The 26,458-nt window shown below is 51.9% G+C and overlaps 1 protein-coding gene across 1 annotated transcript in view; it reads right to left on the reverse strand.

Moving 5' to 3' along the window:
• Positions 1-3,393, reverse strand: part of SLCO2A1 (solute carrier organic anion transporter family member 2A1) — an 80,615-nt gene extending 77,222 nt beyond the window's left edge. The window contains 1 exon segment of the mRNA XM_041734397.1: positions 3,152-3,393. Coding sequence (XP_041590331.1) covers positions 3,152-3,247 — 96 coding nt within the window. The 5' untranslated portion in view covers positions 3,248-3,393.
• Between the last annotated feature and the right edge of the window lie 23,065 nt (positions 3,394-26,458).

The raw sequence follows: 26,458 nt of genomic DNA on the forward strand, positions 1-26,458 counted from the left end.
GAGAGAGTACAAAAACCTCATCCCATAAATATGAGTCACCAGGCTCTTTAGGGGAAAGTTGTGGAGTGAAAAGGTGTGGTGACCCTGTTATTGACTGGGAACATCCACCCTGTAGCTGTGACAGTGACCCCTGCTCATGGCTGGGATGTGTGTGTCAGGAGGGCCTGAAGAAAGCACTGACCCCTCGGAACAAGCATACCTACTGGATCCCCAAGTGCCAAACCAAAATTGAGCAGTACTGTGTGATGGTGAGGGCAGGGTGCACGGCAGTCAGTCTCTGACCCTGGGGTTTCACACACCCAGTTAGACATTCCACCCCTTTCTGGCTATGTGTCCACACCTCACTAAGCCTTGTTTTCCTCATCATTAATAGGATAGTAATAGTATCCACTAGACAGAGTTGTAGTGAGGATTAAATATGGGTGAAATATGTCCAAAGTTCTTGGTCCATCCAGACAGCTCCAATAGTGTTAGCTACTATTACTTTTCCTTTGGACGTTATTGCTAACTATAGTTTCTCTTAACGATTAACTATGCCTCCTGTAAGGCATAATTGGTAGACCAGCAGGTCCTAAATGGTGTTTAAATGTGCAGTCCTGTTTGTTGAGGAAAGAACTGACATCTTCTTGATGCCAATCCTGGAGAGTCCTGCATGGTTTACAAAACCCTTTTACTATGTCTCCTCCCACATAATCCTTAAGGAGCTCCATGACGTGCGGATCATTCATAGTACCCATTTTTGTTTGTTGTTTTAACATAAGGACTCTGCTGCCAGGGAAGGTGAGAAATTTCCCCATGTGTCACCTAGTTAGTAAGAGGTTAGACTTAGACTTGGATGTCTCCTGGCCTCATCCCCTTCCCCTAAACCATATGGTATGTGGGGTTTTGCAGGAAAGTCATAAACCCAATTGGTTAGTCTGTTCCAGCAGTGAGGAACCCATGAAAATGATGGGTCCTTAGGCTGGGTGTTCCCTGTTTGCACCCATGTCACCCATGTCATAAGACACATGCAGTCCATCACCCAGTGGGAGAGGGCAGAGGAGACACCCAGCCTCTCACTAGAAGGAGGGAATCTCCCGACAAACTGCAATCCCCCGACAACCCCCTGTAAAAAAAGGGTTACGTGAGCTTAACTAAGGGAATTCTAGGTCCCAGAGTTGCCTTGAGATATTCAAATTGTACCTGGTTTCAGGTTAAGTGCCGCTAAGTGGGAGTCTCTACACTCTGGTTTCAGTTGCTATGGATCAGTGGAGGTAATAATTAAGAGAATCTGATTTTTAGAGTTAAGAAAAACTCTTAACCGGTGTGAACCTTTAGGAGGCCAATTGGCCTGGGTCCAGGCCTCAGGCACATGCGGTAAAATCATCAACATGTGAACAATTATCTCATTTCTACAGATCTTCAAAGAAACTGCTACCATAAACTAATTTTAGGAACTCAGGGCAGATCTAAATGGATCAATCTTGCTGGGGAGGGTGGGGGAGGGGAACCTTCACTGTCAGGAAACTGTTCTGGGACAAGCTACCCTTCTTGCCCTTGTTGGTAAAATAGGGAGAGCTGCCCCCACCCTGACTCTCTCCTGGGCCTCCTTCTTTCCGGACCACCCAGCAGTTGCTCCCACCCTTTCCTCCCAATCCCTAACTTATAAACACCAAATTTTCTATAGTTCTCTGCTGAAACTTCTCCAAGACTCTTGAATGGTGGGACCAAAACCAACCGCACACAGCATTCTCATCCAGGTCTGGCCAAAGGTGAGGCATTTTGAGAATTATCTGAAACTGTCTCAAAATTTCTGTGTCTTATTTACACCCAACCATGGAATCAACTCAGCCTCTATTTATTGTGTTGTGGGGATGGAGCAGAAGCAGGAGTGGTGATCCCAGCTCCCCTGCTAACAATACCATTAAGGATAGGTGGGGGAATCCCTGGGTGGCGCAGCGGTTTGGCGCCTGCCTTTGGCCCAGGGCGCGATCCTGGAGACCCGGGATCGAATCCCACGTCGGGCTCCCGGTGCATGGAGCCTGCTTCTCCCTCCTCCTGTGTCTCTGCCTCTCTCTCTCTCTCTCTCTCTCTCTCTCTCTCTGTGACCATCATAAATAAATAAAAATTTAAAAAAAAAAAAAGGATAGGTGGGCTTTCTGTTGAACACGGTTCAACTTTCCTGTTGAACACCTCATCAGTCCACAGCGACACCCTTCCCCTATTCTCCCTTTAATTGCAGCGCCGGAGGCTTTACCTAGCCCCATCTAACTGTAGGATTGCTGGAAACAACCTCTCTGCGCCTTGCTCCCCCCACTCCCGCCTCCACTACCCTCGAGGAGCCTCCCTGGGGGCTCTGCAGTCCTCATCACAGCAGCTCTGCCCTCGGGAAGAAAGTGTCCTCACCCTCAGCTACACCCCTATCTTCTGTTCACCCACTTCCCATAACTTGCCAGGAGAGAGGCACCTGCTTCGATGTTCCTGAACATACCGTGAGGACCAGGAAGCAGGCAGGGGTGGGGGGCAGGGGTGGGGGTGGGGGGATTCTGAACTTCGCCGGCAGCAGCGAGGCAGCAGAGCCGGGAGAACATCCCTCCCGCCCCCCCCCCCATGCCTTCCCCAAGGAACCCCAGCCCGTCATCCCCCCCCCAGCTCATCCCTTCTCCAAGTGAGCTGCCCGCGCACGGGGAGGCGCCCCTCCACGATGTTCTTTGGCAAAGGGCTGGGCCGTCGCCGTGCGAGGGCACCGTCGGGGCCGCCAGCGGCCCGCTGCTACCCAGGAAGGCGTGAGAGCGCGCAGAGGTCCGCACGCGCGCGGCACGGAGGGCGGCACGGAGGGCGGCACGGAGGGCGGCACGGAGCGCGGCACGGAGGGCGGCACGGAGCGCGGCACGGAGCGCGGCACGGAGGGCGGCACGGAGCGCGGCACGGAGGGCGGCACGGAGCGCGGCACGGAGCGCGGCACGGAGCGCGGCACGGAGCGCGGCACGGAGGGCGGCACGGAGCGCGGCACGGAGGGCGGCACGGAGCGCGGCACGGAGCGCGGCACGGAGCGCGGCACGGAGGGCGGCACGGAGCGCGGCACGGAGCGCGGCACGGAGCGCGGACGGCCCCCCCCCCCCAGGTGCGCCCCCGCCGCTCGGGCCCCGACGCGTGCGGCTTCCGCGCTCACCTTGATGTTGCCGAAGACGGAGCGGGGACAGCGGCGGGGCCGGCCGGGAGAGGCGTCGCTGCCGCGGCGCGCGTCGGGCTCGGGCCAGAGCCCCATGGTGGCGGCGGGCGGGAGCGCGGCGCGGAGACTGCGCGAGCGGGTGCGCGCCCAGAACTCTTATAAGTGGCCGCCGCGCGGTCGCCGATGATGAAACGCGCTCTCCCTCCTCCCCCCTTCCCTCGGCGGTCGGAGGCGCCCGAGCCCCCGCCCCCGCCCCCCCGCGGCCGCCCCCCCGACAGGTGTGACGCGCCGGGCGCCCGCGCGTGACCTCGCCGCGCGCCCCGGGGCCGCCGGAGCTGCCGGAGCCGCCGGAGCCGCCGGAGCGCGGCTGGGACCCGCGGGCTCGGGCGCCCCGGGGAGGTCCCGCCTGCTGGGCGCCGGGCCCCGGGAGGGGAGGCAGCGCTGGGGCGTCGGGGGAGCCCGCGGGGTGCAGCGGGGACCGACGCGGCGCCCGAGGGGCCCGGGGGAGGGGCAGGCGGGGCGCCCAGGGCAGGAGGAGGCGGGCGGAGAACCGAGAGGCGCTGCGGCGGCAGCGGGAGCCCGGGGGCCAGAGGGGCGCGGGGCCTTCAGGAGCGGGGCCCCCGCCCTCCCGACGCCCTCGGGGAGATGGACCGAGCGGGCCTCTGCTTGTTTGCACTCGCCGAAAACCGGGGCTCCCAGTTCCGGGGATGGCTCCGGGACTCGACTCGCCGGGGCTGTTTGTGTCGAGGACTGATTTATATTTAAACTGCTCTTTGCGCTGCAGAGGGGGCCGCCCCGGGCAGGGCCCGAACTCTCTGGAGCCGAGCCAAGGTAAACTGCAGGCGCTGTCAAGTGTCAGCATGGCTGGGTCTGGCCTGAGCGACAGCAGCCAAGAGAGAGGGCCCCCCGTGGACGTTAGGGACGCACCCCACCGACCTCCTTCTCAGGCTGGAATAGAACATCGGCTTTTTTTTTTTCTTCCCCAAGATTTTTTCCACTAGGATTCGTACTGCACAGAAGAGAAAGAAGGTGAGGCTTCTCAAGGGAAGGCTAAGAGAAGTTATGCCCAAGGCAGCTGCGGTGAGGAATCCAGTTCTGGAGGTATTTTTCCAGCTCCGTGATTCCTGTAGTCCCCCGTGCAAGCCCACTCGACTGCTAGGAGAAGCACAGGGCCACCTTCAAGACCCAGGAGACTTTGGGTAAGACAAGGACTCACAGGACAATGCCTGAGTCTGGGCCTGGGCTGGGCCATCCTCTGTCTGCGGGCTTCCCCTATCCACCTGCAGTCCAAGAATTCCACATACAACAGCACACAGTGCTGGAAGAAAAGCCTTTGGGCAGTGGGCCACCTCACTCATCCACAGAGTAAAGGGCATCTTGCTTTCCACAGCCCTGCAGCAGCCCCAGACCTAGAATAGGCAGGAAGCTCCGGGTCACCAGGCTCCCCTTGCAGAGAACTTGGAACACAAGGACGGCTGCCACCCAGAGCATTCAACACACGCTGCAGTACCCATGGTGTATTGTCCAGGCATTCTGCTGGGTACTCAAATGCATGATTCCATAGAACCCCAGCATTAGCCCGACAGTTATAGGTACTATTACAATCTGGGTTTTTATAGATGATGATGCTAGAGAGGTCAACTAAAAAAAATTAATAAAATGACCAAAAGACACACAACCAGTAAGTGATGGAGCTAGAACCAAACCCAGCTCTGCCTGACTACAAAGCCCAGACTTGGAGCACTATCCCCTTTGAAAAGTTATCTATTCCAGCAGCCTCATTTCATGAGGAGCAGAGAAAGAAGATAGCATGTCAATCAGAGCATCTCATTTCACAGAGAGCAGAGAAGGCCCAGGTCATGGGCACACTGAGGCTGTGATGTCTGGAGCGTCTTCCTCAAACCCTGAGCAAGGCCTTGTCATGGTCCTCTGATAGAAATCCAGGGAAAGTCAGCTTCTCCAATCCTCATTTCATCTCATTCCATTAACCTTGCCCTCTGCCTACTTCAGGACCAGCATCATCTCCAAAGGAAAGGCCTAGTCAGAAATGCTCACCAATGGTTATCTGCTTTTATCTGCTCTTATGAGGTGGGGTTAGCTAAATGTAGTGGAGACCTAACCAAAGTGGCTTCAGTGAGATTTCTTTGTCTCATAATAAAAAGCTTGCTAGGGGGCACCTGGGTGGTTCCGTCAGTTAAGTGGCCGCCTTCAGCTCAGGTCATGAACCCAGGACCCACGTCAGGCTCGCTGCTCTTCGGGAGGCTTCTTCTCCCTCTCCCTCTGCCAGCCATTTCCCCTGCTTGTTCTCTCTCTCTCTCTCTCTCTCTCTCTGTCAAATGAATAAATAAAATATTTTTTTTTAAAAAAAGCCTGCTAGAATATAATTAGGGGTCATGACCTAGACCCCTAAAGATTCCTTAGTGTGTGGCTTGCTCATTGTCACGAGATAGCTGCTCCACCTCTAGCCTCTTCTCTTAATTCCAAGTGGAAGACAGGAAACAGGAAAGGGTTGTGCTCACATCAGGGAAACAGATCTCTCCCATGCATGCTTAGCTACTTTTCCTTAAGTCTTGTTGATTAAGACGAGGCCACATGGCTATACCCTCTGCAAAAGAGACCCTGAAGTGTAGTTTATGCTGTTGCTTTCTCCTGAACAAAATTGAGTTTCTGTTAGGGAAAAGGGGAGAAAGGATACTGTGTATTCAGCTCTAGGTGTCTGCACAAAGAGTAACCCATTTCCTATAAGCACCCCCAGGGTCTGTTTCCAAGACCCTTCCCAAATCCTTTGATTTCAGCAAATACTTTTTAGCACCATAGAAAAATATAGCACAAGGACAGGCCCTGGCTTCAAAGACTCCATGGCCTCAGGTGGGGAGCAAGAAGAGAAAGCATGAATGTGTTGTAGAAAGAGACCATAGCTCTCTGTTGTGCACAGCTACTATGGGGGCACAGAAGAGGGGCCCTAATTCATCCTAAGGCAGCAGGAAGGCTACCTGGAGGAAGGAAGCCTCAAGCGGAGGCCTAGAGACTAGAAAGATTGGGACCTAATCTATCTGCTCCATGGTTTCAGTCTGGCCGGAGACCCAGGGACAGTGGGAATGTGTGGTAAAGAGGCTGGAACATTGACTGGCATGCTGTGAAGTGTGGGCCTTATCCCTGACACAATGGGGATAAGGCTTTTGGACAGGGGGTGCCCTGGGCAGATTTGCATTTCACAGAGACCTCTCTGGCAGCCGGGTAGGAATGCAATGGGACAGGTTGTGGAACCCCAGGAGCTATGATGAAGATGTTTTCTGCAGCAGTGGAGATGTTGTAGGGAGGGATGAGCCAGAAAAATGTGAGACACATTGCTAGGAGATGGCACCCAGATGTTAGTGAGGGAATGTTAGGGACGGACTCTAGGATCTGACTTGCATTAGTGATACCAACCCCTGGAAGAGAGAACCCAGAAAGAGCAGCAGCTATTGGGGAATACAGGGAACCCCTCTGGGATCATTTTGAGTCAAACTTCCTGGAGTACATGCAGGTCTAGATGCCCAGCGGGGAGTTATATGAGTCCAGTGCTCAGGGTGGGTGCTGGGCAAGAGATCGGGTCTTGGACCATCCCACATGGAGGTGGTGGGTAAGCCTTGGGAACAAATGAGTCTCCCAATGAGAATGCGTTGACAAGGAGTAGGCCTATGACTGGCCACAGCAACATTCAGGGGTGGCACAGGGGAAGGAGCCAGCAAAGGAGACAGAGGGGAGAACCCAGCACACAGAAGTAGACCAGCAGGGAAGTGGTGTTTCAAAGAGAAGGTAAGGAACACACCAGGTTGTGGAGGAGGGAAGGTAAGATCTAAGAATGGCCAGTGGGCTGGCAAAAGGCTGGCATTGAGGCCCTTGGCAAGAGTGTTTCCAGTGGGTAGTGTGTGCAGAGGTCAGATTATGTGGGTTGAGGAGGAACCGGAAAGGAGCTTTCAGCAGCTTTTCCAGGGTTGCCAAGGGAAGAAAGAGAGGAACGAGCTTTGGGCTCTCCCCTCTGCCTGAATCTCTTGCTTTCTCAGTTTTCATGCCTGACCTGTTGCATGCTCACACCTCCGGCCTTTTGCTCATTCTGTTCCCCCGCCCTGCACTGCCTGCTGCAGAGAGCTTGGCTTCTACCCTTCCAGAGCAGCTCCTGTTACTACCTGTTTCTGGGCCTCCACAGCAAGAGGAGAAACTGGTGTAGACTCATTAAAATGGTGTAGATTCATTATCTATCCCTTGTCTCTCAGGAAACTAGATGTCATTATCCCCATTTTAGAGGTGAATAAGAATCAGGGCCCTTCCCTAGCACACACAATGTGTCTCTGCCTTTATTATCGTAGGTGATAGCAGAGACAATACGTGACTTCACCGTCAGACCTAGATGCTGACCACCCTTCTGTTCAGCTGGGTTACATTAGGCGGCCTGCTTAACCTCCCAGACGCCCAGTGCCCTCTCTTGAAGCTGAAGATACGAATGCGCACCTCCCCAGGCTATCCTAAGGTGTGCAGCGCGTGAGGTCTCAGGGCTGGCAGCTGTCGCTGTGCTTGGCAGTGCTGATGGGAATAAGTGTGCATCTAAGTCTCTTTTTCTAACTCAGCTGTGAGCTCCTTGGGAGCTTCTGCACTAAATCCCTCATTTGGTCCAGCATACGCTGATGCTTAAAAATGTTTATTAAATAGAATTGAGGGATCCCTGGATGGCTCAGTGGTTTGGCGCCTGCCTTTGGCCCAGGGCGTGATCCTGGAGTCCTGGGATCAAGTCCCACGTTGGGCTCCCTGCATGGAGCCTGCTTCTCCCTCTGCCTGTGTGTGTGTGTGTGTGTGTGTGTGTGTGTGTGTGTGTGTTGTCTCTCATGAATAAATAAATAAAATCATAAATAAATAAATAAATAAATAAATAAATAGAATTGAGCTGAACTGAACTGAATTCCAAAACGACCCAGTGACTGGGGAAGGCCTCATTGTCCTGCAGCCTCCAAGCCATCTCTGTCAAGGCCCTACCGCCTGGTGCCATCCCTTCTGCCCACCACTCACCCCCAGGCTCCTTGTTGTCCACCTTGTCCTCCCTGGTGGCTGGCACGGTTCCCTGGGCCACGCCCCCTACTCCTGCAGCAGCTGATAAGGGTCTCCTGGCAATTTGAATACTCAAGTGTGATCACGAATTAACTCTGGCTGCCCAGCTCCTTGTGCACATACAGGCACGGAGGGGGACGTCCCCCGGGGACTGCCCCTGCCCCCAGCAGGTGGAGGGCACGTCTGCAGTCAAGCGCTCTACCACTTTGTCACGGTCACCAGTGGGGCAGCCTGCTCCCCTGTGGACCACCTTGGCCACTAGTTTATATTTTTATTTAACAAACACACAGTGTAGACAGTCCATACCTGGCACCAATACAATGTTGACTCATTTAATCCTTAAAACAGCCCAATGAAAGGGGTTACTTTTATTAGCGCCACTTTATGTTTGGAGAATCTGAGGCACAGAGAGAGAAAATAACTTGCTTGAGGACACATAGCTAGTAAGCGGCAGAGCCAGGATCCAGACCCTGGCAGCCCCGTACCAAGCCCCGGCTCCTTGGGACCCTTGCTCACAGAGACTGAGTCACAGCATGCAGGCAGGTCAAGTCGGACCCCCACCCAGAGGATGGCCCGGCCGGGGTCTGGAGCCCATGTTGGTGCCTGGCCCGTCCTTGCCCCCTTTGCACCCGTTGCCAGCACCACTGGCCTGGAAGTGCTCTCCTTAAATGAGGTCCAGGCAGAGCCTGGCCTCTGGGGCCCTCCTGGATGCAGCTCCAGCACCCCACTCCATTCTGCTCTGCTCTGTTGTGCACATCCCATTCCCATTCCCACACACCTTCTGCATTCCGGTCTCTCTTCCACGGTGGCATGTGGCCCACCGTGTGCTCCTACAGCCCCACATCTCCCTCTCCAGCCTGGAGGCCAACTTCGCCCTCCCTTTCCGAGTGACAAGAGGGGAGGGTGCTGCAGCACCGGGGTGTCCTGCCTCATGGAACCCCAGCCTCTCGACATGTCACCTGGGGTGCAGCAATGCTTGGGGCACACAGAGATGGGATTTCCATGTGCTTCCAGGAAAGACTTTTCAAGGCCTGGCTGTGCTCTTCTCTCTGAGTCTGACTCGGTGGAGGTCACTCTCTGCTATGGCAGGAAGCACAGCAGGAGCAGGAAAAGGAGAAACCTAAATAGGCCTCACCCTGCATCCCTCCCATGTCCGTTCCCTGTGGGTGAGGAGCCCCAGCCTGTCCCCAGCCGCTGCACCCCACCCACCTCGGTTCAGGTCACATGGAGGGATGCTTATCACAGCCTGTTATCCTGGGCCGGCTCATCACCACGCCTGTGTGATAATCAGCCACTGCCGGAGAGCTCATGCTTTACCTCTGCTCTTGTCCTGCTGGGCTCACACACGCAGTCCGTGAGCACCTACATCATCCTTGGCCCCGTGTGGCCCGGGATCCAGGGGATCCTGTCATCTGAATGTTACTGAGTAAACAGAAAACCAGTGCCTTGTCTCTGCCATGATGCTTGTTTTTAAACTTTGTTAATCTTTACATTACACTCTTTGAAAAATAACTCTGTCCTAACTCTACTGGGAGAGAGAAAATATTTGTTTCATTCACCCATCATTCCATATCACTATTTAAGCTTTGCTAAATTTCTATTTTTTCTAATTCTCCCCAGCGAGTATGTTTTCACTTAGAAAACTCACCATTTGCCATTTGTCTCCTCCTCTTTGACAATTAGCCTCGTTCCCGTGTTGAGAAGGGCTCATCACCATCCCTCTGAGTGCCAACGAGGAGTTTTTTAAACTCTGCCCTGGTGTTGAATGGTCAGGGTGTCTCTAATTTTTGTCTTTTACAAATAACAACTTGAGTAACTTTTTTTAAAGAAGATTTTATTTATTTATTCATGAGAGACACAGAGAGTGAAGCAGAGATATAGGAAGAGGGAGAAGCAGGCTCCATGCAGGGAGCCTGATGTGGGACTCGATTCCAGGACCGCAGGATCACACCCTGAGCCAAAGGCAGATGCTCCACCGCTGAGCCACCCAGGTGTCCCTTGAGTAACTTTTTATTAAAAAAAAAAGTTTGCCTCAAGACTGTTTGCAAGCAGCGTATTTAACACATTTAGATATTTTTCTCTATGATATTCAAAATCAGTCCTCAGGCTGCATTTCTACTTCAGTCCCTTCTCCCTCCCTGATATCCCTCTTAGCCCCTGCAGGGGGAGACCAGTGCCCCAGAGGGAATGGCATGGCTAATCTAGCTGGAGAGTCCACCTACGCCCTGGGGATCGGGGGTCTTTCTTATCCCCAACAGCCCAGACAACTCAGCTCATGGAGCCAAACTAGGGCTGATCCAAGGATGCCATGGAGTGAGGCTACCTTGATCCAAAATCCTGTTCCCTGCCCCTAGCTCTGGAGAAGGAACTCAGCACCTAGGACTATAGGTAGATGGGCACCCTCCTGGGGAGTACTGGATCCCTCACCGTATAATCGAGGTATTGGACTTCACAGTCCAAAGGGGGGTTATCTTCTTGTTCTCTCCCTGCTCTGTCAACTTACTAGTTGTAAAAAAAAAAAAAAAAAACAACTTACTAGTTGTGTGATGTAACAGCAAGTCATTTAACCTCTCGGTGGCACTTGCCACTTAGAGCGGCATGAGGAGTGAACTTGACTCACAGGCCTTCACTAATGATTGTTTTCTTCTAACTCAGCAGGGCTTCCCTCCTGGGTCCCTGTTCCCTCCTCACCTGTTCCCAGCTTTTCTCCTTAGGAGGCCTTGCTTTCTCCATAACAGCCTTCTTCTTAAAGGCTTCTGCTCAGTAGAGCCTGGGAGACACTTAATCGAGCCCCCTAAGTAGGCTTGTCTGGAGCCCCATCCTCCCCCAATGTTGGGTCCAGGAGGGGGCCACAGGATTAGGTGTCCTCCCAGGCCCTGCTGCCTCTGTCCTCCCCGGATCTTCCCCTCTACATTCACATGGGAGAGGCTGGGGGTCCCAGTCCCATTCCTGGCTTTCAGTCCACTTCCCTGGGAGCCCAAGTCTTGGGCTCCATCATGGCTATAGCACACGCACGCACGCACGCACACACACACCCTCAAAGACAGGCCTCCTTAAAGCCTTCTTGGCATTTCCTGGTTGGAGGTTGCCCCTCCCTTCCTCACCGCCCCCTCACCTTGTCCACGGCAGGGTCAGCCCATGGAAGCTCTCGTGAGGGAAGTACGTTGAGCATCTTCCCACGTTCTACATATCCCATGGTAGTCCTTTGATCCACTCTGGGCCACCTTCCTCACCCCACCCTGTACCCTCTCCCTGGTTCTGAATCTAGGTCTGGGCTCCTGCTCCTACCTGACCTACCCTCGCTTCCAGAAGGGATCATCTCCTCTTCCCTCTGCCTTGCTTCTTGCCCCTGCCTCTTCTACTTTTCCTTCAGTTGTCCAGGTCTGCAGCCTCCCCGCTTACAGGAAAGGCCTCTGCTCCCTGTTCCCCTCCCTCATGCACCTCAGCACACCCTCCCCGTCTCCCAGGGCCTGTTTCCTTCACTCGGGGAAAGGGAATGGGCGTCCTGCCTTGCCAGGCACACACCCTCCCTGCACTGTTTGGACTGATCCTGTATCAGTGGATTGTGAGCCTTCGGGGCAGGGACCAAGTACAAACACAAGCGCAGATAGCAGGATGCCACCCACAGGAGACAGAGCAGGGATGACTGTCGGAAGAGCCTGCCTCTCCCCACCTCTCCGTCAGGAGGGACTAGTGGGGACGTGCTTATCATGTACCTTATTTCCCAGTTGAACAGCACTTGGGCTGAGGGTGCTGGCAGCCAGTGATTGCTCTGATTACGACCTATTCTGCTGGGCTGTCCCTGCCCCATGCCCCGCCCCGAGCCTGGCTCTCCCAGGCAGCATCTACTGCTTTCTCAGCTGTAAACTTTGGGGCCTGTAAAGCTCTGTGGGGCTCTTCACCTGGGCCTGGGGTCCCTAACACACCCTGGGCTGTGTTCGCTGTGCACTGAGTCACCTGATGAGGTCAGTGGAAGTCAGGCCTCCTCCCTGGTCATGGGTCACAGGGAGGGAGTACCTTGCTGGGCATTCAGGAAGAGAATGTTCACTGCTCCTCTGTGAAGCCAGCAGGAGAGGAGGCTGAGGAGGGTGTCGGGGCAGGTGGCTTGGATGGGAAGATGGAGAGACCATAGCTCTTTCACCCTGGCATGCAGAGACTGATCCTTGAGGGGACTCCAGGCCTAAGAACCTCCCTCTGGCCACAGTAGTAGGATGATGGCCAAGGAGTAGATATCTGCTGTTGGCCTCCTCCAGAATCTGTCCCGCTTCTGGTGGAAGCACCTGACATTCCTCTGGGGTACCACCCCTCCAAGCTCTCAGGTTATGAGCCCTGGTGGGTTCCCACCCTGGTGGGAGGTGCTTTGAAGCACTTCCAAGTGTTAACGTTTCAGTCACTGACCTTTGTCAAAATCCACATCCATACACAGGATGAGCACTCTCACAGGAGAGCTCAGCTGCTTCCAAGTACCCACATCAGACAGCCAGAAAGCACTGTTGTCTGGCGGTGACCCCCTCATCATGAACCCAGACTCTGTGCTGCATGCCCCATCTTCATAACAGCCAGTCGGGGAGTTCTGGTGTGAACCCACCAGGGTGGGAACATGGGAGCCAGGCCTAGCCACTTGGGCCCTCTGCTGGACAGTCCCTCAGGACAGCATGCTTTCTCCCAACACTGCCAGCAGTGGGGGCACCTCCCTCAGTGTTGGGGTCTGGGGCATTCTAAGGAGGAGTGAGAATGTGGGACAGAGGTAGGTCATTGAGCCCTGTAACCGTGCCCTTCATGCTCTGCCACGAGGCCTCTGCATCTGGACTTTGCAGTCCTCTGAGCTGGTAGATTCTCTTTATAGTTTAGGTTTTGTGGAGCTGGATTTCCTGTTGCTGGCATATTAGATAAATCCAGGAAACCAAGGTTTGGATAACACCAGGCAAGAGTAAAAGAAATGATAGCAAAATGTTAATAATCTTGGTGGGAATGTGAGGGTTTTTTTTTTTTTTATCTTTTTCTACTCTTTCTGATTTTAATGATAAATATTACTTTATGATGAAGTAAATAAGCTTTTTGAAAAACAAAAGAAGAGGGATTGTCTCTGTGGCTCAGCAGTTGAGCATCTGCCTTCAGCTCAGGATGTGATCCCCAGGCCCAGGGATCGAGTCCCGGATCAGGCTCCCTGTGAGGAGCTTGCCTCTCCCTCTGCCTGTGTCTCTGCCTCTCTGTGTGTATCTATTATGAATAAATAAATAAAATCTAAAAAAAAAAAAGAGAGAGAGAGAGAGAGAGAAGAATCACTGGACCACATAACCATTTTCCATAAGCACCATTTTCAGAATTGAAACCAAATCTCCATCAATCTGTTGCCTAGATGGGTGTTGGTCCAGCCCTGCTTTGACCTTGTGGTCTTAGGGGAGGAAGGGGTCACTGCTCCTCACCACCTCTGCAAAATGAGACGGTGTGCGGGTGATTTTGAGGTGCTTCCAACTGTTAATGTTTCAGTCACTGACCTTTGTCAAAATCCACATCCAGTCAGGGAGTTCTGGTCATTGTGCCCCTTTTCATGGGGAGAACTGAGACTCTGGGAGCCCAAGAACCTGCCTTGACAATAGGGCTAGAAAGGAGCAGAGTTGGAACCTGAAATGCAAACTGTCTCATGCCAAAGTCCAAGCCACTGGCCATACCGTGATGCCGCCTCTATTCCAAAACATTCCTGGATGACTTATTTGTCCCTTTCATAAATATTTACTAAGCACCTGCTATGCACATGACGTGATTCCTGTTCACAAAGGAGACATGAAGGAGGTATAAGACACCAGCATATCCCTCTAGCTCATAATACAGATCTGTGACCTCAAGGGGAGTGTGTGCACACTGGTGGGGGCCTGGGACCACCCAAAGGGCGGGTCAAATATATCACAACTATTTATAGATATTTCTGTCTCATGATTTTTAATTCCTATTTTTATGTGCTTATAACATGCATGATATCTTGATATAGTAACATCCACATAAAAAAATCAGGGTGTCTGGGAGGCTCAGCTGGTTGGGTATCTACCTTGATTTCAGCTCAGGTCATGATCTCAGGGTCATGAGATTGAGCCCCACCAGGCTCTAAAGTCAGCAGCAAGTCTGCTAGAGATTATCTATCTCCCTCTGCCTCTCACCCCAATGCATGCTTTCCAAGAAAAAAAATCAATAAACCTTTGATTGGTGTGCAATCAGCAAAGACTCACCAATTATATTAATGAGGCTATAGATGTGCAGCTATAAAATAAAAATTCAAGGTTATTTGAGGATTAAAATGAGAAAACAATAATGAATGTGGTAAGAGCTCAGAGGCCAAAGATGATCGGGAAGGGCTTGTAGAGAAGGTGGGAGCCACGTTAGGGTGAGTAGGCTCTATCCAGGCAGAGAGAGAGAAAGGCAGGCGTCAAAGGCAGTAAGCGAACCTCACCAGCCCCAGCTAGATTTGAGAATGCGCCGGCATAACTCAGGGAACGTGATCACTGCCCCCCACATCAGCGAACATCAGCGAACCCTGCCAGGCACCCCAGCAACCAGGCCCCCCACCCTGGCATGGGGTGTGCTCAAACTCAAGACCTTTGGCTCCAGATCCTTTGATTCCTCCACGCTCAGTCCCCTCCGATTCCCCCCAGACCTAACTGCTCCCACTGCCCCACCCTCCCAGCAACTCTCAGCCTGCCTTGAGCCCTGGGTCTGTGGTCCCCACCACCCACCTCCTCAGCCTCTGCCCCCCTCTGCTCCCTTCTGCCTTTTGGTGGAACTGGCTTCCTACAAGGGCCTACCTATGCCCTTCTGAGTAAAGCTGCTCATTCTCTGAAACCCAGGGCCAAAAGGGTGGCAGGGGGCTTTCTCATGGGTCCCTGCGGCGCTTCTGTTTCTTGGGCCCTTCCTACCGTGAGGCTCACATAGCCAACCCAGCAAGTGCTCAGCCCGTCTCCCCCGCTGGTCCCTTTCTTCCTTTTTCAAGAGCTTTTCCTCTGGCTTCCACTCCCATCCCATGACCGCCCTCCCGTCCCCATGTCCTCAGTGCCTGACCTCCTCCACTCGGGTGGCCTCTGCCTCTCAGCCACATCAGTCATCTGTGCCCACACCTGGGGGTTGCCTCCACCAGGAGCTGCTCTACCTCTGGACACCCATGTTCTACTCTGGCCATATCCCAACCATCTGGCCTCACCCTACACGGAGATGCGCAGTGCTTTAGCTCCTTCAATCCTCCCATCTGTCTGTCCCCACCTATTTCCACTTCTTTCTAGCCTATAGCCTAGAGAATTCCATGGAAGGGCTGTCACTCTTCTTGACTAAGAGTGACTAACCCCTTGGATGTGCTCTGGGTCCATCGCCTTCAGCTTTCTCAGGCAGGATATTCTCTCCTTCCAGTTTCCTCCTCACCCTGAGGTCTTCCCCTACGGTCTCTTTTTCTTCTCTCCCTGCAGAAAAATTGCTTGGTTCTCATGCTTTCCCCACATTAATAATAGAGCAACTCCTTGACTTCCTCTTGCCACTGTCCTGGGTTTTTTTGTTCTCCTTTATGGTCAGGCTTCCTGAAATCGCCTCTATTTTTCTCACTCACCATTCACAGCTCAACCCACTACTAAGCTGGCTTGGAGATTTCACCCTCATAGTGGGATCACCAGGGGCTGGGCTCTGCTCTTGGCCGCTTCTCGTCAGCCTCACCCACTCTTTCTCTACTGAGCCTACACACCCCACTCATGCTGCCTCTCCTGTCCCCTCCTTGCCTGTTTCTCAGGCTCTTCCATGGCACTCTCTCGGGCTGCACCCCTCTCAAATGCCAGCACTCTAGTGCTCAGATCCTCTCCTCACTCTGACCCCGTGAACTCAGTTGCCTCCTGCTGCTGTGAGTCACACTAGTGTTCTCTAACCTGGATCCTGTCTGACCTCCAACCCACGCACCCTGTGGCCCCTGACTTCTAATCTGGACCGGCCCACAGATGCCTGGAACTCAGCTGAGTGCATCTATCTTTTCCACCAAACCTCTTCATCTTCCTGCTCATCTGTTACCCACCAACTCTGAGGCAGCAATCTCCGAGTCTTGCTAGACGTCTTTCTCACTTCTGACAGCCAAGCAGTTGCAATAGCAGCAAATAGTAAGGATAACGGCATTGTTCATCCAGATTATGATAATTCACTCTCTGGAACCAGGCTAAAGTGTGAAGAGTATGGAGTCTTGGCACTCAGATGGCAAAGATGTCCCCACCGAGGGCATCATGTGACCACCTGGGCCACTGCTCTGAACCTCACGCCACCCTCAATCACTCCACTCCCTCCCCCCATTCTGTCTTTTAAAACTGTTTCTGTCTCCCTCAAGGTCCCATTACCCTTCAGAAGTTAGCAAGGCTTCGTGTTTTCATGCCCTTGTAAACTTCCACTGACTCTTCCATGGGATGTGAGTCTTGGCCATTCTCTCTTGGTACAAAAGCTTCACTGTGGCAGAGGGGAGGAGGCGTTTAGGCCCACAGTGATGGAAGAGGGTGGAAGACTGTCAGAACGTCCTCTGCTCCAGCTGCAACTTGCTTCTCTCCTCTTTGGTACGTCTGAAGACCTAAAACACTCAATGTAGCTCAAGTTGCCAGAGTCTATCCTTTGCTAGTTATGTGAGATTCATACCCCTGGCTAGCCTAACTGCTCTTACCTTGCAAACAGATCATCTGTCCCTTTCCTGACCTCAGGTTACCTTGCAAAACATCTCTTCATCCACTTCTCCCTGAGAGACAGTGTCACAGGTCATGTAGAAGCATGGCCTACCTGACCTCTACGACAGCACATTTTGGTTCCGTTCACCTCTGCTGCTCTGCCTTCCCCACCACTGAGGTGTTTTAGTAGAAGTTGAAGAGAGAGGCCAGTGGCCAGCAGGTGGGCACTGGGAAGGCCAGACCCACGGGCCACTCAATAAACAGTGGGATCTGTGTTCTCACCTGTAGACAATATGTGACAATACTTGCCTGGCCTGTGCAGATGCAAAGAAGATAAATTTAGGTGGTTCGTGTAGAGCAGTGATTCTCATATTTGATTGTGTACCAGAAACACAGATCACTGGGCCCTGCTCTTGGAGCTTCTGATGTAATAGGTCAGGGGTGAGGCTTGAGAACAGGCATTTCTAACAAGTTCCCAGGTAATTCTGCTGTGGGTCCAGCAACCATGCTTTGAGAATCACTGTCTTAGAGGAAATTGCCTCCTCCTGAAACCCTCAATGAATACAGCAGGCTCACATAAATGTGGGCCACTCCCATCGAAGCTGGAGGGATGGTTTCGGCTTTCCACTTTGGCTCAGCTGATGATGGTGAACCCCTCAACATCAGCTTGTTTCTGTGCCTGGACTCATTCTTGGTCCATTTCGTTGGCTGGAGAACAGGAAGTAGAAATTAATGGCCATTAATGGTGTGCAAGCCATAGGTAGGTGGTAGTGATGGCCATCAGAGGCTGCTTTGCCGTTTCCAAGTTAGACTCGGATATTCCTTTCAGCCTGTTGCATTTTCTCTATGCCTCATCCACGTGAGTTTTAAGAGGACACAAAGCCATGCCTCTGCAAAGGCTGAAACGTGCTATCAATCACATTCGGGATACTCGATTTCCTCTAGGACCCTGAGCTACCCAAGCAGCACCCACAGAAGGACTTTCCATGCACAGCAGATGCCAGCTCTGGAAAGGAAATGCAATGAACACATTTGCTGATGTGGACCTTGAGCACAGCCTCAACACAAGCCAGCATCGCTCCCCAGGGGCTAAGCCTCAGAGCCACGCCGTCTCCTTCCTCTCTGCCCTCTGTCTGCAAGAGGGACTGAATAAACAGCCTTTACCTTGAGCCCCCAGCCAAATGTCTGCCCTGTTTCCCTCAGCTACCAAGGGCTGATTGTATCTGCACAGGAAGAAGGGCGCTCATGCTCAGAGGACTGAGGTGTATGTACTCATGAGCATATGAAGCTGCCGAGGCGGGGGTTGAGTTTCTCTGGATGAAGCCTAAAAATATTTGATATTTTCTTTGGCAAATACTGTAATAAAATGGTACTCACTTCCTTACCAAGACACAGATCCAATTTAAAATAGTCATATTTTAATAAAGCCAGTGGAGCAGTGCCTGGATCATTGCCTGGCACTCAAAAGATGCTCAATAAATATTTGTTGAATGAACTGCATTCATTCTAGCATAATCTGTCCTTTCCTAAACATCTGACGCGATCCTGGCTACTCTCATCCAGACTTGAGTTTTTCCTGTTTCTTTTAATCCTTCCCTTTTTAAAGTTCTCATATGGGGCATTAAGCAAATCTTCTTTCATCCTGCTGCTGGCTGCCCAGGAACAATGAATTGGTCACTCAGCAGCTCAGAAATAAAAATCTTCTGGCCACAGGCTCCCTGTCCACTTGGCCAACCTGGCGCTCCCCTTCACTGGCCTCACCCCAGAAGGAGCCCCAACCACCTTCTGATGGTCCTCAAACTGGGGCAGCATCCAGGGCCGCCTGCCCTTCTCTGGAGATGAAAGGCCCAGAAATCAACAAGGGCAAGATGTCCTCTGATTACTCTGAGGGCATCCCTCCCCTTGTAGATTCCTCATTGAGTGATGTCCCTAATTCCCAGGCCTCAGATTTGGGTCCTTGAAGGAGGACTAAAGAACCAAGAAGGGCCGGGGATGGAGTCAAAGCTCAATGAAAGGCAAATGAAAGATTGTTTTTTAAAGAATTGATTCGATTACCAGATATAAACAAACCTATCTTGCCTGGAGCCAAGATTTGGGAAGATCTGTTCACAGCTGGGCTTCTTTTTATGTCTGGCTCTCCTGGTGGATGGGGCTCTCAGAGCCAGGCCTGCAGAAATCTGGGCATAGGCCCTTCCTTAGGGAAGTCAATCTTGCTGGGCAAAGACATCTTACCCAAATGGCCAAATAATGTGATAATGTGGCCCAAGTTAAAGAAGTCAGCCTATGGCATATCACCGTATAATAAATGATTATTGAATTTGATGTCATATTTTTCTAGTTTAGATTGAAATAACTCATAACCATTTACAAAAATGCTAAAGTTCATGTACCTAAGATCATTTCAAGCACCCCCATGGAATATGCTCCTTTCTTTGGGCAATGTTGCTCAGGCCCCTGGCCAGGGGAGACTCCTCCTGGGTTGCTCCAGCAGATGACCATTGCCCCCAGACCCCCAGCCCCTGCCCAGGTCCTGCCAGTTCATGCTGGCTTGGGGTTGGACAGTGCTGCCAGTCTGGGCTACGTGACCTGAAGTCAGAGCTCCAGGTTTCTCTCTCTGGGTTCAGATGCCAAAATGACTTCTTGGAACAGAACTCCTGGGAGCAGAGCAAGCAGGAAGTCTGCTCCTCAAGACTGCCAAGGCTGGGGTCTGCCTGCTGCCCCTTATCTTGGCCCTTTGTCTGCACAAATCAAAAGCAGTGCAACTCCCCTCTTTCCTGCTAGTTCTTTCAACATCATATCTAGCTCGTGACCTGGCATCTGTAGGGAAACCATGACAAGAAGAAATATGAGATCCTAGCAGGTTTTTGCGTCAACCTGCCAGTTATTTCAGCCAAGGCTGATGTGGTGGGAAATGTGGCTGCTGACCCGCTTAAAGCTGGGGGGTGGTGAGCAGGAGCCCAATCCGTGACTCCCTCACGGGGCCAACAGAGGTGTTGACACATCCCCAAAATGCTGTGCAGAGAAGCAAAGCAGAGCGTGTTCCGGACATTATATTTGAAAGCAATGTTCATCCCAAAGCGTTTCACAAGCATATAAGTGAATAAATCAGCCTAAAATGTGACACTTTACCAGATAAATGAACAAGATTAATCTGTTTTCAAATATCGAATATTTTGTAGTAAATATTGATTTTGTTGCTGTATCTCCAATCCAGAAGTATTATTAGTTGGGCTTAGAAGTGTTATTGAAGTCTAAGCATAAAAAAATCTTATTATTTATTTTACAAATGTGCATAATGATGTTGTTAACCTGGATAATGTCATAGCAGAATCCAGCTCTGCTCTCAAGTGGGAATCGCTCACGCAGATGTTCCCTGCGTCATCCTCGCCTGAGTGCAATGTGGAGGTGGTATCTTCATCGGGTTTGCCTTCCTCCTTTCCGAAAGCATGTTCATGGGTGGACCTCCAGGGCCTTACGGTAAGCAAAATAAGTCAGAGAAAGACAAGTACCATATGATTTCACTCCTATGTGGAATCTAAAAACCAAAGCAAATGAACTAACAAAACAACAAAAGCAGACTCATAAGTGACAGAGGACAGCCTGGTGGTTGCCATAGGTGAAAGGGATTAAGAGGTACAAACTTCCAGTTATAAAATAAATAAGCCACCCCCATGTAAAGTACAACATAGGGAATATAGCCAATTATACTGTCGTAACTTTGGTGACGGATGGTTAACTAGCCTTACATCATGTATATATAGATGTCAAAACACTATATTGTACACTTGAAACTAACCTAATACTGTATGTCACCTCACCTCAATTAAAAAAAAAAGTGTCCATGAGTATCTTAGTCCATTCAGGCTGTTCTAGCAGAATATCCTGGCTTAGAAACAATAGAAATTTATTTCTCACAGTTCTAAAGGCTGGAGGCCCAAGGTCAAGGCACTGGCAGGTTCTGTGTCTGGTGATAACCCACTTCCTGGTTCACAGGTTGCCGTCTTCTCACTGTGTCCTCACAAAGAGGGAGGGATGGAGGAGCTTTCTGGAGTCCCTTCCATAAGGACACCTATCCTATTCTTGAAGGCTTCCCCCTTAGGACTTAAGTCTCCTCCCAAAAGTCTCACTTCCCAACACCATCGCACTGGGGATTAGGTGACAACATATGAATTAGGGGTGGAGGAGACACAAACATTCAGTGTTTAGAATGGGAAAAGAAGAGAACAAAAATAAAAAGAGACCACGGAAGTATAAGCCCAGAGCACTATGCTGCTGGTAACTGCAATATAAGCTAAAACACTGACGTGAGCTCTGGGGGTCTGGGCATCAGTGAGACCGGCCAAAGGCTGTGTGAGAGAGGAGCATTACGCCAGGAGAGGACAGAATCTGCCCTCAAGTGTAGATCTTTGACAAACCTCAGTTCTTTACCCTTGCAGGGCCTCGGAAGTGGACAGCACACGCAGTGGGTATTAAGCACCAGGTTAGCGTCGTCAGATAAAATGCTGGGTGTCCAGTTCAATGTGAATCTCTGATAAGCAACAAATATTGCAGGAACAGACTTTCACTAAAAAAAGAATTACTGGTCATTTATCAAAAATTCACATTTAACTGGGTGATCTTTATTTTTACTTGATAAATTTAGCAAGCCAACACAAGGTGGCTGAGGGCCATGAGGGGCCAAGTCCAGGTGGTGACAAGCATCCAGCCTGGTCAGGCCTCTCCAGACTACATAAGCAAGTGCAGGTCGGGGGTGCCCACGGTCGGGTGGCAGCAAAGCCACTCTTGAGTGACCTCCCAGAGAATGAGTCCATTTAATCCATTCTACAAGCAAGTGTCCTTGTACCGGCATTTCATCTCAGACACATGAAGCATTTCAGTGAGATAAAAATAAGCAACAGCCAAAGTTAATGTGAAGATTGAGGGCAAGAAACTGAATCTAGATGTTTTCCATCAAACGTGTTATTGTTTCTCTGTTTGAGGTCTTAGATGTCAAACGTTTAATGAGAAAAAGACTTAAAAGAGAGAGAGTTCTCACTCTTGACTTGTTCTGTGAATTGGGAAAAGACTATCATTATTTTATTTGAAATGAAGAACATACATATTCCTGAGGAATGTCAAAGATCCACCAAGACACAAACAACACGGGTGGAGCCCCTGAAGAGCGAGGGGTGAGGGGCCGGGAGAGCGAGCCTCAGGAGGAACGGGACTGGTTTACAGGGGCCGCGAGAGCAGAGAGGGGCCAGCTGTGGGCGGGCAAGCAGTGTGCGATGGGGAGACGTGTTCCGAAGGATGCGCAGTGTCTGTGCCTGTGTGTTCATGTGAGTTGTTGCTGTTGGGGGAACTCTGGAGAATAGAGAGCCCACAGCGACCATCCGGCTCTGCCCCAGGACCTGGGAGGGCGGTGGTCAAGGGCAAAGCAGACACACCCCAAGTGGGAGAGGACATGGGGAGCCAGGGATTGGTAACCCAGAGAGAAAGCTGGGCTGTTCATGTCCAGTCTCATGGGAGGAACCTTCCTGAAGGATGGGAGACTCAGGCTGAGGAGAAGTATTGGGGGGGACCCCAGAGTCGGAGTGTGGCCTGAGTGGGAGTAGGCAAGGCCTGCCTGGTGCCGGCCTGGGCAGGAGGGGACAGTGAGAGCCAGGCAGGCACCCCTTGTGGCTTGGTGGCTTGGGTGGACAGAGGTGTTGGGAGCCACACTGTCTGGCACAGATTGTTAGAACTTGGGTCGGGAATTCGACTCCTGCCTTTACCTGCTGCTGGCCAGTCAGCCAGCTGTGCTCTGCCAATCCCGGGCCTGATAGCTGGTTCTGGCCTCCGCTCTGCCACCCACCGGTCCCCGTGCGACCGTGGACAACCACGCCTGCTCTCAGGAGCTATGTTCTCAGCAGTCCGAATGAGGAGGCCCAGACAGCTCCGGGGTGGGGGGTGCTCTGGGAGGCACAGCATCCCTCTTCCTGAGTCTGTGCAGCGTGGCCGCCTTGCCGGGGCCCTCATGAAGGCACCTAAGCCAGGCACACATCCTGTCGTCACTACCTACACCTTTCCTGGTGTTTCATTAAGATCTGAAAGTGAAAACAACTAGAAGAAAAGTGAAACTTGACTTATCCCCTTCTCTGAGGGAGACACCTGCCCAAGCAGTGGAGGCGAAGGTCACTCCTTGCCTCTTGAAATGCAAACCCAGAGAAGCCTTTGGGACTTCCTCATTCCTTGTCTTCTGTCAGCAGCTCCTCAATGCCTCTGGTTCCTGGGACTCAGCAGGCCCCATAAAGGCTGTCATTACAGCCCAGTCAGCCTGGTGGCCCAGCAGCCTGCCCTGCCCCACCCTGCATTAGGGCCTGCAGGGCCCCTGAAGGCAGAGGGCTACATGCACAGAATTACACGCACACTTGGGCACGCACCACCGTCACCCATCCACGAAGCCCACTGCTGACCCCGCACTCATCCACACCTGGGGCCACACTCACACCTGAGCATGTGACCCATCCTCAAGTACACACACTCAGGACTGCTGACCACAGTGCTCCCCGGGGACAAGACTGCACACGCACACCCCTTCCTGCAGCCTGCCCTCACACATCCACCCCGGCAAACACAGATGGGTCAATGGATACGGGATACACTGCACTCTTGCCTCTCCTCCCACCCCTGTCCGTACACACTTCACACACATACATAGGCAGGGGCATGGCCTCACTGCTGAGGGACATCAGACCCCTGGAGTGCTGCCCTTCCTCCTCTGGACAGGCCAGGATATCCGCTCCCTCCCTCCACTCCAGGCTTGAAATGGCCTCCACTACCTCTCCCTCCCTGAGCCAAGGCCCTGCCCCATCCCTGTGCTTCACTGTGCTCGCACTGACGCAAAGGATGCTCAAGACCTAGTCCTTCAAAGGCCAAGCCACCACCCAGCAGCTGCTTTTCCCACGTGGATAACATGGCGTGCTGGAGGAACTGGGCATCCTGGCCACCGCGCTCTAGCAAATCAATACCGTTCTTTTTATTTCTGCATTAAAGAAGCTATTTCAAGCTGCAAACACAGACATTCTCCAGTTAGTTGGAGTGGTGGCTGCTTATTGGAAATGAAGAGAAAGGACAGACAGAGAGATACTGGGGCAGGACCCCAGCAGTACCCTGCAGTCAGCATTCATGGTTTGGGGTTAATACTAAGGCAGCTTCAATAATGATAATCGTGAGCATCTACTGAGCCCCTGTCCCACCTGGGTCCCAGACATGACACTAGATGCTCTGCACCCATTATCATGTGGTGCTCACAACAGCCTTGTAGTATAGAGTCCATTGTTGGCATTTGAGGAGGAGGGTGTTGAGGCTTAGAGAGATTTGCGATTTGTTGGGAATCCTACAGCCAGTACGTGCAGGGCTGGGATGCAAACCCAAGCCGGGAACCCAGCAATGTAGCACAGGAGAACCACTCTGCCCAGGTGTCCCCCCTATCTTGATGCTCTCCTGCCCTGGTGGATCTGCCATGGTCTCAAGATGACTTGCCCACATCTCTGTGTCTCTTGCTTTCTCTCTCTTTCTCAGTCTCTCTCTTTCTCAAATATTTCTTCCTGCTTCTTGCTCTGTGTGTCCAACTCAAGATTCCTTGAGAGAGGAACTTCAGGGGCAGTTGGAATCCAGCCAGTGTGGAATTGCTCTGAAGGCAAAGTGTTGCTGAACTGACCCCAGGTGTCACCAATGAGCAGCTGCCTTCGGGTGGAGGACAGTCAGCTATGGTCAGGGCAGCTGATCACAGTCGGTCAACATAGGAATCCCTGTGGGTGGAGTAGGCACTCTACAACCACAGATTGTCCAGTGTGGTTTATTGGAAATCTTTACTAAACATAGTTCTCATTTCCTGACTTTGTAAGAATCATCTAGTAGGCATAGTTGAACTTAAAAAGAAATCAGTCAGGATTTTATGATTCCTGAGGCTTCATCTCATTCTGAATTCCAACTGGATCAGGCTGCAAAAGTAGGAGGTATAGAGAGCGAATGTGTGGTGACAGCCAGGAAACTCCCTAAACATCTTTAAAAAATACATTCCTGATTGGTTATTTGCCTTCACCTCAATGTGGAGGCAACAATGAGAAGGAAATTCCCTGGCATTGGGTTCGCGTGAAATCAGGCATCATGCTCTTAGCTGCAAATGTAGGCAGGCCCCATGGGATGCAGCTTCCTCCTTCCAGGACCTTCCAGCTCAGGCTGCTGAGGGCCTTCAGGGACTCCTCAGACATGTAGGGACCTGGGCCAGCTCCTCAGTCATCTCCTTTCCTAGGAGGCTCCTCTCCTGACAGAAGGACAGAAGGTGGGGGTCTCAGGTCACTCTGGCCTCAGAACACCCACAAGCACAGGCTGCTAATCCACTCTTGGAACTGTCAAGGAAAGCGCATTTTAGTTTGATCCTTTGCACAAATAGATTAGAGGCCATAGAACTTGACATCTGCATGTTCTCCAGCTTCTGTGAGAAAACATCCATATTTATGGAGAAGCATGAAGGATAGGAGCAAAAGTCCAAAACCCTTCACTGAAAATACTTGGTCAGGACTGAATATTCACACCCAAAGCTACAGTGTGGATTCTGAACTCTGTCCAATGTCAAACAGGATTCCCTGTGGATCTGAAACACCACATGCCAGTAGCTACTGTGAAGCCAAGCTTCTACAGGACAGTTTGTTCCTCTGGGCCTCGACACCCCAGCTGACCAAGGGCAGCTGAACTTTAGCCTTCAATTCACAGGCAACCGGAACCAGGGCTATGGGGCTGGAGTTCAGAGCTTTCTCCCGGTAAACCCGAGGGTGCGTCAGCCAGGGAGGGGCCTGGGAGCTCCCGTTTTCTGAAGTCAGAAGCCAGTCAAATGAGGAAATTGCCTCAGACCACGTGCTGCAGTGTGACCATTACATGACAACAGACCAACATTCGCAGTTACACCAGGCAGGGCTAGATTTAAGGGGAGTATATGTGGGTGGCCTTGTTTTGCCGAGAAAACCCATGTTTTGTCTATTTTTTCCTGTTACTCTGCAGAAGAAATGACACTTCCTATGAAGTTTTAATAGTATTTGTACCCTAGCACCCGACTTGGAAACTCCTCCAAGAGGGTCAGCATTCACCTCACTGATATGTGGGTCTCATTCCCTTGGCCTTTGGCCTGTACTGTTGACCAAAGCAGTTTAAAGGGGACCCCTGAGTGCTGCGTGTTGTATGTAAGTGAGGAATCACTAAACTCTACTCCTGAAACCAATACTACACTCTATGTTAATTCATTTGAATTTAAATAAAATTTTAAAATAATAAAAAAAATAAAGGGGCCACCTGGCCTGAAAGGGGGATAGGGTGAGGTGATTCTGGGGAAGGCAAGTGGACCCCACCACATCTTGTGACTTAATAAACCTAGTGCAGGAGAGGAGAGGAGACGGGAAGGCCATCCGCCAGCAGCTTCCCGGAGCCCTGGGCTCTCGCTGAGAGGATCTGAGACACCATAGCTTAGAGGCAACCGCGTGACACAAACAGATCTTCCAACCCCAACAGCCCAGCATGTCCAGACAGGACTTTCAGAGCATGT

This window comes from Vulpes lagopus, chromosome 19 (assembly GCF_018345385.1).
Source record: "Vulpes lagopus strain Blue_001 chromosome 19, ASM1834538v1, whole genome shotgun sequence".
NCBI lineage: Eukaryota > Metazoa > Chordata > Mammalia > Carnivora > Canidae > Vulpes > Vulpes lagopus.